This window comes from Sturnira hondurensis, unplaced genomic scaffold (genome assembly GCF_014824575.4).
Source record: "Sturnira hondurensis isolate 20B ecotype Veracruz unplaced genomic scaffold, ASM1482457v3 Scaffold0018728, whole genome shotgun sequence".
NCBI lineage: Eukaryota > Metazoa > Chordata > Mammalia > Chiroptera > Phyllostomidae > Sturnira > Sturnira hondurensis.
Window position 1 is genome coordinate 16,347,737 of NW_028091359.1, and position 15,004 is coordinate 16,362,740.

The 15,004-nt window shown below is 41.0% G+C and overlaps 1 protein-coding gene across 2 annotated transcripts in view; it reads left to right on the plus strand.

The window, feature by feature from the left end:
* NLK (nemo like kinase) overlaps positions 1–14,305 on the plus strand; it is a 150,842-nt gene extending 136,537 nt beyond the window's left edge. For both annotated transcript variants that reach the window (XM_037070322.1, XM_037070321.1), the window contains 3 exons: positions 8,904–9,102; positions 10,027–10,120; positions 12,532–14,305. In XM_037070322.1, the coding sequence (XP_036926217.1) occupies positions 8,904–9,102; positions 10,027–10,120; positions 12,532–12,586 (348 nt within the window). In that variant the 3' untranslated portion in view covers positions 12,587–14,305. The remainder of the gene's footprint in view (positions 1–8,903; positions 9,103–10,026; positions 10,121–12,531) is intronic.
* Positions 14,306–15,004: the final 699 nt, after the last annotated feature.

Consider the following 15,004-nt stretch of genomic DNA (forward strand, 5'->3'; position numbering starts at 1 on the left):
CGTGCCTGTTCCGTAGCAGGATCGGAGTCCTAAGGTGTTCACTAGAGCAGGGCAACTAAGTCGCTGGGTTGTGACGCTGTATGTGGGGGCGGGGTCAAAGAGGGACAATGGCGTCCCGCCTGCCGCCTGCTGCCGCGGCCCCCACCGGTGCGGCAGCTGCCACAGTCACCGGGCCCACACATTTCATCCCACTGCACGCGAGTGTGCCACCACCGTCAGCCCTCGCCCCCTGGGGCCTGCGTGGTCCGTCTCACTGTGCACGAATGTGCAACTGCCAGTCTGCCCCACACCCTCACTGGGTCCGGGCCACTTGCACGCCTGGGTCTGAGGATCTTTCCTGCCCGACCCAGCTCCACTGCTGGCTCTGCCCCGCTTACCATCCCCGTTGAACGGTTAGTGGTTGTCGGACTTCTGTATAACTCAATTTTCTGTTTTTTGGCAGTGTCTATGTTCTCCAAACCTTTGTTGTATTCAAACTTGGTTGTGGGAGAAGGCACAGTGTTTCCACCTATGCCTCCATCTTGGCGGAAGTCCCTATTTGTACTTCTTAATCCCTTGCACCTCTTCACCCATCCCGCCATACTCCCCCTTCCGTCTGCAACCATCAAAATATTGTCTGTATCCATGGTTCTGTCCCTGTTCTTGTTTGCTTAGTTTGTTTTTCAGATTCAATTGTTGATAGATTTATAATTTTTGCCATTTTATTGTGCATAGTTTTGATCTTATTCTTTTTCTTAAATAAGTCCCTTTAACATTTTATATAATAAATGTTTTGATGATGGTGAACGCCTTTAGTTTTTTCTTGTCTGGAAGCTCTTTATCTGCCCTTTGATTCTAAGTGATAGCTTTGCAAGGTAGAGCAATCTTGGTGGTAGGTCCTTGCTTTTTATGACTTTGAATGTTTCTTGTAGCCTGCAAAGTTTCTTTTGAGAAATCAGCTGACAGTCTTATGGGAACTCCCCTGTAGGTAACTAATTAACTGCTTTTCTCTTGCTGCTTTTAGCATTCTCTCCTTATCTCTAACCTTTGGCATTTTAATTATGATGTGTCTTGGAGTGGGCTCTTTGCACCCATCTTGTTTAGAACTCTCTGTGCTTCCTGGACCTGTGTATTTTCCTTTACCAACTTAGGGAAGTTTTCTTTCATTATTTTTTGAAATAGATTTCTAGTTTCTTGCTCTTTCTCTTCTCCTTTTGGCACCCCTATGATGCAAATGTTGGACCTCTTGAAGTTGTTCCAGAGGCTGCTTATACTATCCTCATTGTTTTAGATTCTTATTTCTTCTTGTTGCTCTGATTGGTTATTTTTTGCTTCCTTATGTTCCATGTCATTGATTTGATTCTCAGCTTCATCCACTCTCCTGTTGATTCCCTGTAAATTGTTCTTTATTTCAGTGAGTGAATCCTTCATTTCTGACTGGATCTTTTTTATGCTCCTGAAGTCCTCACTAAGTTCCTTAAGCATCCTTATAACCAGTGTTTTTAACTCTGCAACTGATAGCTTGCTTATCTCCATTTCATTTAACTCTTGCTCTGGAGATTTGATCTCTTCTTTCATTTGGGCCATGTTTCTTTGTCTCCTCGTTTTGGCAGCCTCCCTGTGTTTGTTTCTATGTATTAGGTACAGCTGCTATGACTCCGTGTCTTGGTGGTGTGGCCTAATGTAGTAGGAGACCTGTTGGGTCCAGTAGCACAGCCTCCCCTATCACCCTGCCTGGGTACTTGAGGTGTGCCCTTTGTGTGGACTGAGTGCACCCTCCTCTTGTAGTTGAGCCTTGATTGCTGTTGGCAGGTCAATGGTAAGATTTACCCAGGCCAGCCTGCAAGGATTGACTGTAACCATTTATCACCAATCCCTGCCCTGCGTGGAGGGTGAACTGTGCAGGTGCTTGGTGGTGGTGCTCTGACATCTGTAGCCGTGCAGTGGGCACACTCTCCCTGGGATTTCCTGGGTAGTGCAGGCCAAAGACCGCCCCCACCTGTGTTTTGCCCGAAGCCACCATGCTAAGCTATAAATCAATTTGAGATGGCTGCTATTTATGCTGGGCTTGGAGATTCCCAGGCAAAGTCAAGCTGTGAATCAAATCTAGGCTAACTGCTGCTAGTGCCAGGCCTGGGACCACTTTGTAAGAGGTATGGGGCCCCAAGGGCTTGCTGACGCTGGCTGTTAACTTGTTTGAGAGGATTTAGGAAGTTTTGGAGCATGAGCCAAGACCATTCATCCATATGGAAAAGCAGCTTGGGTAGACCCATAAATTAGGTGGGGCAGAGTCTCTGGGGATCTCCAAGGCAGGTCCAACAGTATAGCCAGGTTGATAGTGTCTCAGGTATGGCACCAGCTTGCCAGCTCTGTGGGGGAGGATTTAGAAAAGGGACAGTGGCCTCTGCTTGCCTTGATGGCGGGCACTTCAGTTTCTCCCAGTATGCCACTGGTAACTTTCAAGCTGCTACCTCTGGTGCCGGAGCTTAGAGGGAGTGAGTCTGAGTAGATGAATCCATGTGCAGGTTCTTTAAGAGGAACTGCTTGGGACTCCAGCACTTTCTCCCACCAAGTCAACTCCCACTGGTTTTTGCAGCCAGAAGTTGTGAGGACTTACCACCCTGGGCTGGGGGGCCTGGTGTGGGCCTGGGACTCCTCACTCCCAAGACATCCTTCCTGAATCTTACCCAATGACAGTGGGGGAGGGACCAGCCCGTCTGTGCCTCTGCCCCTCCTACCAGTCTGGATGATGTGGTTTCTTTAATACTGTAGTTGTCACACTTCCATTCAACTTGATTTCTGCTGGTTCTGAGTGATGGTTGTTCTCTATTTTACTTGTAATTTTGATGTGGTTGTGCAAAGAGGTGAGCCATGTCTGCCTGTGCTGCCATCTTGACAAGAAGTGAAGTTGGAAGCATTTAGAAAAGAAAATTTTACTTACCAACAGTACAAGGAAGTCACCAAATACAAAAACAGTGGGTATTTAAAGGGGGGAAATAGCCACAAAATTAACAGTTAATTACATTTACATTGGTCTGTTTGTGATGAGAAAGCAGCAACTGTCGCACATGAGTATCAAATCCACAAAGGTCAGAACTATCTGTACATCAGCGTAACAAAAATTAGGGATAAAAATGTTTTGTTAGAGAGTACATGTTTGTGAGAAACAGTCAAGGTTTATTATTTGGGGGGACCAGAACCAATCAGAGCAACAAAGTTATTTTTGTTACATCTCAGGGTGCATAGTAGACCTTTATTTGTTTGGTGTTCATTTTTGTTTTTCTGTTTTTTATTTATTTTGTTATGTGAGGTGCTTAGTTATACAGAAGCAAGACAAAGTCGCAATTCTCAATTCTAAGGTCCCTTCTTGTGGTCAAGTTCCTGCCATTAAGGACAGTGCCAGCCACATAACTTTCTCAATGGGATATGATTTAGCATCATTAGTTTGGTATTTTGTTTTATTTGGCAAGTTTATGTATACAGCTATCAGGAGATGTTGATTAATACATAGAGACCTTTTGTATGGTTAACAAAACTAGAGCCACATGAACTTCAAGCTTCAGAGTCTGCCCACAGAGGATTTTGTAAAGGTCCTGAGGTTGAAATTTACTTTTATGTGTCAGAAATATCTTAGTCTCTATATTAGTTCTATTTACATTAAGAGCCAAGAACCATGTACCAGTAATTCACCTATACTAGGTTTTTCTGTATGTATATCTGTAAGATGTCCTCTTCTCAGGAAAGATCCCATGTTTATTAATGCTCCTGACCTGCCAGGAGCTCATAGTCTTTGCAGCCTTAAAGCCGGAAGGTCCTCAATCATAGAGCAGATACCACACACGTTATCCTGGGAGGCCTTTTAGATGTCCGTTCTGCATGGAAATGCAGTCCTTACTCTTTAACACTGGGATCGTCACACCTAATTTAATGAAACATGTGATGTCATATTTACAGATCAGATATATCTATAAGAAGGAGGTAAGATGTATCTGGTAAAGAGAACAGATTCATATTGAACCTAAGTAAATAACTACTGAGTCATTAAAAAAATAATAGAGGAATTTAGTTAAGGCACACTACATAATATTTAACCATTTTTACTATCATTTTATAGAATAAGGCCAACCAATAAATGTAATTTTTAACAGAATTATTATTTTTAAATTGGCTTGATGCTGTATTAGTTTATGATTACCATTTTAAAAGAATGTTTTCACCGGTTAAATTGAGGGTTAGCAATAGAACATTAACCATAATTAAATCAGTTTATTTAGCCTGCAGTAATTAATTAATTCTTATTTTGTTGATCTTGGGTTAAACAGTCTGTTGCCACGTGTCTGCTGTTGGACTGAAACATCCCGGAAATCCTGACTCAGTTACTTGGTTCATACTAAGAAGTGGCTGTCTGTGGTGATGATCTGTTACACTCATTAATTTATACCGTGAAGACCATGGTCAGGAATACCATCTGATAACAGTCCTTTACTGAGGTCCTCGTGATATTTCTTAAGGAATACTCAATTCCTGAACTTTTGCTTATAGCAGGAGGGAGCCTTTAGGCAAATATAAGAAAAAAGCAACAACTGTCTATATCAAAGGATGATTAAGATTAAAGGTCCCTCATTCTTTTATGATAATAATAACAATATTGGAGAGTGGGTTATAACAATAAATTTATAAATATGTAATTAACCTCAAAATAGTAAAGACATTAGCCCTGACCGGTATCGCTCAATGGGTTGAGCATCGTCCTGCAAACCAGAAACGGTCCCCAGTTCAATTCCCGCTCAGAGCACAGCCCTGGGTTGCAGGCCAGGTCCCTGGTTGGGGGTGTGCAAGACGCAACCAGACAATGTTTTTCTCACTCTCGTTCTCCCTCCCTTTCCTTCTCTAAAAATAAATAAAATATTTTTTAAAGATTTTATTTATTTATCTTTAGAGGGGAAGGGAAGGAGAGAGGGAGAGAAATGTCAATGTATGGTTGCCTCTCATGAGTCCCCTGCTGGGAACTGGCCTGCAACCCAGGCATGTGCCTTGACTGGGAATCGAACCATGATCATGTGGTTAGCAGGCCCGCGCGCTCAATCCACTGATCTACACCAGCCAGAGCCCAATAAATAAAATATTTTTTATAAGATGTTAACAAAATCTCCAGAGACCTTAATCTATCTAAATGCAGTAGTTATAAGAAATATTTTTAAAGCACAACAATAGTTATTAGGAATTTAGAAAAATTATTTTTCCCCTTGACAAAAACACACCTATTATCTTGCATACACATCTTCCAACCATCACAAATTATTTTACATTCTTTAAAAAATATATGTGTAGCCCTGGCTGGTGTGGCTCAGTTGGTTGGAGAGTCATCCCTACACCAAGAAGTTGGGGTTTCAATTCCCAGTCAGGGCACATGCCAAGGTGGCCATTTCAGTCTCTGGTCAGGGTGCATATGCAAGGCGTCCAATGGATGTTTCTCTCTCTCTCTCTCTCTCTCTCTCTCTCTCTCTCTCTCTCTCTCTTCTTTCTCCTCCTCCCCCTCCCTATCTATAAAATCAACAAACATATTTTTCAAATTTGTTATAAAATATGTGCACTTGGACCCTGGCTGGTGTAGCTCAGTGGATTGAGCGCGGGCCTGCGAACCAGAGGATCGCACTTTGATTCCCAGTCAGGGCACATGCCTGGGTTGCAGGCCGGTTTCCTGCAGGCCAACTCCCAGCAGGGGACGCGCGAAAGGCAACCATACATTGATGTTTCTCTCCCTCTCTCCTTCCCCTCTAAAGATAAATAAATAAATAAATATCTTTTTTTTTTAATAGATAAATAAATATGTGTACTTGAACCCAAAGATACATACTTGCACATCTTTTTAGCCATTTTATTATTGGCTACTCTATAATGTATTAATGAAGAGCCCAGGTATATTAAAATTATGTATCCAAAGACCAAGTATTAACTCAAATTAATATTAGTAAAGTCTTAATGTTAACTGAGAATCAGAAGATTAAAATTAAATTGATACATTAAGTCCTTATGATGTGTAAAAACTAATTTGTTTTTAGAAAGAAATTAGCTATTACCATTCATCTAATTTAGTTGAACACATAATTTTGAAATTCCACAATCTTAAACTATTAGTTTATCTAACTAGCAAAACCAGCAGAAAAAAAGTCAAATTCAAAGTGATTAGGCTTTTTTGAGAGAAATTAACCCAAAAGTTGTATAAACCAGAATATTCTACATATTATTATTTGTACATGGCAATACAGTCAGGGAAAAAACAGTTTATTTTTGCATATGCCATTTTTTCTATTATAGTTTACATTCAATATTATTTTGCACTAATTTCAGGTGCACAGCATAGCAGTTCAACAGTCATACTCATATACTTTACAAAGTGCCCCCCCCTGCTATTTCCGGGACCCACCGGGTTCCACACATTGATTATATTGTTGACAGTATCTCCTATGCTATACTTGACATCCCTGTGTCTGTTTTGTAACTGTCAGTCTGCACTTCTCAGTCCCTTCACCTTTTTCACACAGTCTCCCAAGCACCCTCCCAAAAGCAGAGATGGTTTTAAATTTTTGTAAGTATTAACTTAGGCTGATTTATTCGAAGAGTCATTTTGTGTGGAAATATCACATGACCTCTTTATCTTGCACAGTTACATATTTTGCTTCATACTTTGTAACCTACCAAGGGTATGATTTTAACTCACAGGTAAAGCTTTTTTAATCTTTGAGTTACAACTTTAGAAAGAAATTTTTCTAAGAGCTAATATATTTCATATACAAGGAAGAATAATATTTTTAAACAAACTTTTTATTTCTTTTTGTTCTAGATATGTTAATATTCCTTCTAAAAGCCAATTGGAATGGAGTTTGCTCCATTTTAAGAGATATCATAATATGACATATTAACTCCCTCCAGAAGTGTATTAATTTGTTTACTTAGAAATATTTTATATCTATAACATGGAAAATTTTATCAATTCTATCAAAACTAGAAGAGTCAATTATAATAAAGCAACAAAATCTAGAATAAGAACAGCTGTCTGTATCTGCTACCAATGTTGATCAGTTTAAAGAAACAAGGTACATATGATATGTATTCTTAAGGTATGTAGGACACAATTAAGCACCATTTGGTCCTTCAAAAGAATACCATTACTGAAAATCTGACTAAGTGTGTGATTCATTTCTCAAATTAATAGGACAGTTGTTTTATCCTTTTGGTATCCATACTCTTTACAAAATGACTGTCTCCTTTCTTTGACCTTGTTTCGGAAGTCCTCAATAGACTTGGTTGGTTAGAGAAGTGAAAGTCGATCACTGCATGCCAGGGATTTGAAATACTTTTTGTTCACGGGCTTCTCTTAGTTAAGAACTGTCAGAAGGCCTCTTACTGGTACAAAAAGATTTTTCAAATGCAGAGCATACTATCAGTAGTTGGGAAAACACCAAAACCTTTTCAACTTTGCATTCTCAAATTTTAGGAAATACCAGAACCCTCGGACAAACAGAGAAACAACAAAAGACCAACAGGGAAGTCAGATTCCAGCTGCTAGTGGCAACTCACAGGACCCCAATTTCTGACATCTACCACCTGACAGAAATGACTTAATAGTCAGATGACAAAATTAAAACCCAGACTCAATCACTGCTTCCACCAGTGTGGACACCATCAGCCATGTTAAATTGGCAACAGAAAGAGAGTTGGCCAAGAACCAGACTTAGCAAAAGCTAGAGAGCTCAGGCCCACACACAGGACTGCCAGAGACACAGTGTGGAGGAGCCCAGTCCCGGGCGAGGTATGCTGTCAGCCAGCTAGTGTCTTTTGAAAAGGTTCTGACGGTAGATCTGTATCCCAGTGCAACCTCCAGAAATAGCTGGACTCATATAGAGAAAAAAGGAAAAATTCCCTTGCTAAGTTAATCAGACTTCGTCTAGATCACCAAGTACAAAAACAACGGGAACAAAACCGAGGCCATCAAGTTTACGTTGCCTGTTCATGGTGGGTGGGCAGCAGCTTTCCTTTGTGATTGTCACATCCGGAAAGGCCAAGGCACACCTTTAACATCAGCACAGGAAAATGTTGGAGGTGAAAATGTTTTGGGGGAATCCAGGTTTATGGGAAATAGTTAACATTTTATTATTTGGGGGACCAGAACAAGTGAGGATGATTTGGGGGTTCTTGTTTGTTTGTTTGATTGCAAAATGGTTTTCTTCTTAAAATCATGTTGTGTGAGGCATTTAATCATATTGGAGCGGAGTCTCACTTTTTCTGCTCTCAACTATTGAGTCCATCCTTAAGTCCTTTAAAATTCACTTCTCTCGGTGGTATTTATATGTCCACCAGGCTCAGTTTTTTATCAACCTGAAAACTAAGTATATCAAGTATTCTGATCCGAAGTGTCAGAAACCCACAGGCTGCTGACATGCAGACTGAGATGGGTATTAGACCCTGGCACTCAGACCGCTCTCTGCTGCCTGACCCCACCAGCTTTCAGATAGGCCTTTGCCCTCGTTGATTTGTTGCTTTAACAGAGTAAGCTTCAAGCAGCTTTGTAAAATTGCCACTGTGATCACATCTCTTCTAAATGCTAAGGCATGTTTAGAAAATGTAACTGATACTTAAGATGCAGACTTTTCCCCTTCAAAGCATTACATATTTAAATGTCATGATATTTGTCATTTTTGACCCTGCATACATTTATTGCAAGGTAGGAACTTTTCAGGATCTTAGCAAAAAGTCACTTCATACTCTCAACTGCTGCTTTACCCACCTCTGAATTTCAGTTATCCCCCTAAACACAGGATACACCATAAAACATAAGCAGTTACTCTGTTTTAAAAACATCTTGTGTAGACAGTCATGTTTATCTGTGGTGTTGATGTGCTGGTCTCTAAATTTGATTGCAGTCCAAAAGAATATCCGCTAAGGATGCCTTAGCCCACCCCTACCTAGATGAAGGGCGACTACGATATCACACATGTATGTGTAAATGTTGCTTTTCCACTTCTACTGGAAGAGTTTATACCAGTGACTTTGAGCCCGTCACCAACCCCAAATTTGATGACACTTTTGAGAAGAACCTCAGTTCTGTTCGACAGGTTAAAGGTAAGTGTGGGGTTTTTTGCCTTCAGCCTGGAGGGATCACTAGTAACACTTCTCATTAGGTGGCCATGAAAAGCTGGGACCTGGATGGTGTGACCAAAGGTACTCTGTAGGTTTATTTCACAACCCTGTGTATAGCCCTTTTGTTCAGGGCTTGTGTGCCAAGAAAGCTATGTGTTACAAAAATGCTGATTTGATGCTCCCATCCAGGGGAAGGTCAGGCCAAGGAAAGAATCTTTTTTTCTTGTTTTCAAAGTTCATTTACTTTTGACTGTAACTCAGTATATTTAATATCTATTTGCTCAGTGCAGTTTATTTCATTGAATGAAATACATTGGACTTTTTAGTATAACGCAGTTTTTTTAAAAGATAAATATTCACTGAAGGAATCATTCCATGGATGATGACAAAAGAAGGAAATTTCTGCTAGACTCGTAAAATTTCCTGATATGATCTCCTATTGGGGTAGGGTGGAATGGGGGTTTTGGACATCCAAAATCCTGAATGATTTGAGTTGTGTTCTAGGGCATTTTAAGAGAAAGAGTAGTCCCCGAAGTAACCAGCCCCGAACTGTGTACCTAAACATCATGGTTTTTGAAGTGACTTTCAACAAGGCAGTAATTTAGACAAGTTCACTCATAACGCCAAACCTTGCGGAGTCGCTCTCAGTCTGTGGACCATTTTCCTCTCCCACTGTTGGGACTTCTGCCCGGTGTAATGCCACTTGGGGGGTTTGGCCCGTGTTGAGCAGCAACTGTCATTTTGGTTTCAGGGAAGCCCCGCTGGATTCGGCCTGATAGATGGCGTGTGTCTGATTAATAAACCCGTAAGGAAAGCCGTTCCGATGCCAGCCAGCGTTAGCTGAGAACCCACCGCTCCCAGACCTGCAGATCGGCGCGCCTTATGTGATGTTTGTTTTCTCCACAGAAATTATTCACCAGTTCATTCTGGAACAGCAGAAAGGAAACAGAGTGCCTCTCTGCATCAACCCTCAGTCTGCTGCTTTTAAGAGCTTTATTAGGTAACTGTATGGATGTAATTCTAACTTCCTTGTTAGAATTGAAAGGATGCCATTGTGATTTTGTTACTCAGCATATTTCTGTTTTTGTTTAGATTAGGTAACATAGATAAAAGGTCCAACCGAAAGTTTCTGTTAGGAATTTTGGCTTTAGTCCAAAGCATATTAAAATGGAAGCCTTAGTTCTTACACTGCGGCCAGTTCACTGCGGCTGCTCGGGCGGTTTTTTCCCAGATGACCATTGTGCCGCCCGATCGTGTGCATGGGGGTCCTCCTGCAGCAACAGTGCGCCCACTGTCCTGGAGTCAGACACGTTCGTCCGGGCTCCCACTGCCATCCCCACCACCGCCATAATAAGTGCAGGCAAGAAAATTGTTTCTACGGGCAGACTGCTGGCTTGTCCCATGGGCTTAGTGCTTAAAGAGCTATAAGCCTGCTTTGGAACCTAGCAAGCCTCATTCTCTTTGTCCTTGCCTTCTCAGTCTTTTTCCCTAACTCCTTGTGTATCAGTCAAGGTTCAGACACTAGAAAGAAACCACACCCAGTAAAATTTAATAACGAGAAGCATTAACCTAAGGAAAGAGCATGAACAAGGAGAAATGAAGAACTTAGAGGAGGCCCCTTGAGTGGACCTCTTTGGGGAGGGTACAGTTCTCAGAGACACACCCCCTGAGGGTGGTGCAGAAACTTTCCAAAAGTGGGGACAGGACTTGTCCATCCAAGAGGCCTGCTGGGTTGCAGAGAAACTTGCCAGAATGTGTGGGTAGACCGATGCTGGGCCTTTCACATTCAAAAAAAAAAAAAAGGCACCAGAACCAGGGAGGGCAGCTGCTTCCTAATGCTGTGGCCTTGCAGTGCCTTCCCAGCACCCTTTGTCAACAAAGGCTCACAACAAGCCAGATGGCAAAGGAGAAGTGCAAACGGGGTCTGGCTCGGGGGTCACAGAGCAGGACAAGGAAGGGTGGGTTTGAGTCTGAGGGGTTAGCTCCTTTCTTCCCTGCCTGCCTTTCCCCCTTCTATTTCCCTCTTCTCCTGGCTTCTCTTTCCCTTCCCCTCACTTCTGCTTTAATTGGCCTGTGGGATTGAAGTTAACCAAAGTCGAGATTTTTTGTTTAGAATTTTTAAGTCAGGGTGACTTTCATTTATTCTATGGATATGTCAGTAAAATAGGGAATTAAGTTGTATTTTTATACTTCTCTGTGGTTTAAAATTACTTTGTTTTAATTTTTTCCCCTAAGAGTCAGTGACCCAGTCAGTCAAGTATTTTTAATATCTTTCCAGGTGCAAGTTACTCATTATTCTGGGCCCCAGGGGAGCAAAGGAATAACATACCCTCCCTCATGTTTATAATCTAGCTGGCAAGGTTAGACAGACATGCGAAATAACTGATCAAACGAATCTGTGGGTAACAAATGCCAAGTGATTATCTATTACTACTCAGTTAATACTTGGTTAAGAGCTTATGAGGCTGATTCAAAATAGGTGCTCACCAAACATCACTGTATTTTCAGAGGCTACTTGTTTTTAACTTTTTAAATTGATTTTATTTATTTATCTTTAGAGGGGGAGAGAAGGGGAGAAATATCAGTGTATAGTTGCCTCCCATGAGTCCCCTGCCGGGAACTAGCCTGCAACCCAGGCATGTGCCCTGACTGGGAATCGAACCGCGATCATGTGGTTCGCAGGCCTGCACTCAATCCACTGACCTACACCAGCCAGGGTTTCAGAGGCTACTTTTAAATGGATAAGTCTGCATCCTTCAGGATTGTTTTTCTGCTCGCTTATAAGTATTATTATTTACAGTAGCTACCATTTACTTTATATTATGAAATAGGCACCGTGGAAGCACTGCACATGCATTGTCTCATTTATTTTTTTTTCTTATTTTTTTTTAAATTTATTTATCTTTAGAGGGGAAGGAGAGCGGGAGAGAAACATCAATGTATGGTTGCCTTTATGCGTCCCCTGCTGGGAGTCGGCCTGCAGGGAACCGGCCTGCAACTCAGGCATGTGCCCTGACTGGGAATCGAACCATGGTCGTGTGGTTTGCAGGCCTGTGCTCAATCCACCGAGCTACACCAGCCAGGGCACATTGTCTCATTTATTCATCACAGTAGTGTTACCGCTTTCCGAAAGAGGAAAGATGGAGGACTTTGCTATGTCACGCAACCAGTAAGTGACATGTTGTTTTCAAGGCCATGCATTTCTTAGGCACTGTACCATGTCACCTCACTAAAACTGTAGATTCTTAAACTATTTGGAACAAATACAACTTGAGAGAAGTTAAAAGAAGCAGAAATAGAAGTCCACAACTGGACTTCACAATTTTTTAAAGAAAGAAAGGAAAACAGGCAGCTGCGAGTTGCCCTTTGCGCCGTTACCAATGTTCTCACCGTGTCTCCACTTTTTTCCAGTTCCACTGTCGCTCAGCCGTCTGAGATGCCCCCCTCTCCTCTGGTGTGGGAGTGACGGTGGAAGATAACGTACTACTGAAGATGTAATGTAGCTTTCCACTGGAGTCTGGGATTTGCAATTCTGGAGGTTAATCATGCTTGTACTGTAATTTTACTAATGAAGTTTTAAATTAACAACCACTACTTGTATGATATGAATAATATTTAGAAATGTTACTAGACTTTTAATCTTGTAAAGTGGTTGTGCTTTTAGAAGAAAAATATTTTACCCAGAGTTGCACATGTTTTATGAATTTAGTGCAGCTATTATGGCTCACCTCAGAACAAAAGAGAATTGAACCAAATTGGGGAGTTTGGGGTTTTGCGTTTTTGTTTTGTTTTGTTTTTCTTTTTTAAAATGAAGTGAGATTGTTCACACATACACACACACAAAGATAGTCATACCTTTTGATATTTGAGCCATTCCTGAAAATTATGGGTTTTCTAAAATGAAAGAATCTAGAAACCTTGCCTGCGACCAATCATGGAGCCACGTGAGCTGATCGTGGCTGCACCGGGGGGAGGGGCGGGCCACCTAATGATCAAGCCCTATAATTAGCTTCTCATTAGAGCCGTGACGGTGACGTGTGCTGTCTCAAATCCAATGTTGTGGGTAGAGAGAATGAGTTTGTGACTAGGAGAGACTAAACTTCTGTTTTCCTTACCCAGTATAAATATATATATATATTTAATCTATTTTTATTAGAAGTTTTTCTGCTCTTTCTTACATAAAAGAACCCCCAAGCATGCATCTTTCATGTGTGTAAATAACTCATTTCTGGGCTAATTTCAAAAGAACCCCAACATTGCTGTATAGAGAGAGAACTAGCTTGCACATTTTAGGTCTGTGAAATTTTGTGAGACTTTTCCTGCACTGGACAATAAAAATAAATAAATAAATAAAAGACAAAAACAAATTAAAAAAAATTAAAGCCACAAAAAAGGCACATAGGGAATTATGTCAAATGTGTTTGTGTCCTTAGGCAAAGCTGTGGGAGTCTTGAAAAGTCACAGTAGTAAATAACTTATTACTTTTTGACAATTCTTTCTTCTGTTGGAACACTGAACCCTCCTGTGCATATGTACATATGAGTGCGAATCGAAGGCCTCTACCTCCTGGAGTTACACAACTTGGCTTGTTTACCTCCGCGTGCTGATGATGACTATTTTTTTTTAAGTTCAATGTGGAGACTTGAAACTTGAATGTCCCTTCCAACTTTTATATTAAAAATAAAAAGACAAGAAAATTGAAGAGCGTTTTTCACCTGTACAAGGAATATTAATGGATCGTCTTAAAATTGGTTTAGGAAAAAACCTTGGTGTGTGTTATGGACAGTTAACTGTTAAAGTTATTGTAAGTTATCTGTATTTAGCAGAGAGTATTTTCATCTTGAGTGATCTGAGCTGAATTTGAAGACTATTAATAAGTTATGTTTGGAAGTTTTAACTTCAATGAAGTAATTATTTGCTGTGAAAGAAACAAACATTACTAAACAAAGATGGTGCAATATCTTTGTTTTTTTTTCATGAGGCTCCTGAGAATCAACCCAACTGAAGCATTTCAATTCACTTGAATGAGAAACGTGTTTAGTATCAAAAGAGCCCAAGAAGACACTGGTGTGAAAGGTACAATCTCAGAGGTTGGTCAGTTACCGTGGCACACTTACTGGTCACTTTGTACAATGTAGATTTGAAGTACAGTGGTGAAAACATTAAATGTGACATTTGAAAAAGACGTGTCATCTGTTTTATTTCAGTTCCTATTTTTTTGGTTTGTCTTCAGTGCAACTTGTCTACACTGAATTTGCAAAGTTTTGAGACATTTCCTATTTATATTCCCACTTAGATCATTGAGGAAATTAGATGTGCTTTTTTTTTTAGATTTTTTTTTAATTTTTTAATTTATATTTAGAGACAGAGGAAGGGAAGGAGAGAAGCATCAATGTGTGGTTGCCTCTCATGCGCACCCAAGTGGGGACTCGGCCTGCAACCCAGGCATGTGCCCTGACTGGGAATTGAACCAGCGACACTTTGGTTCGCAGCCCATGCTCAATTCACTGAGCTATGCCAGCCAGGGCTCTGCTTTTTGAAAATCTTCGCAGAGCCCTGGCCAGCGCAGCTCAGTTGGTTGAGCGTCCTTCCGCAGCAAAAAGTCACCAGTTCCATTCGTGGTTGGGTCACATGCCTGGGTGGTGGGGCTGGTCCCAGTTGGGGCGTGTATGAGGGGCAACTGATCGATGTTTCTCTCCTTCTTTTTCCCTATACCTTCTTATCTTTCTAAATAAATGGATAAATTCTTTTTAAAAAATAAAACTCTTCCCAGAAACTTTAGCTTGCCAAAAACATTTTGAAAACTTAACTGATATCAAAGACACTGTGCTTTAAATATATACAATTTGAAAGTCTTTCCAAAACTGGAGAGCCTAATCTAGTG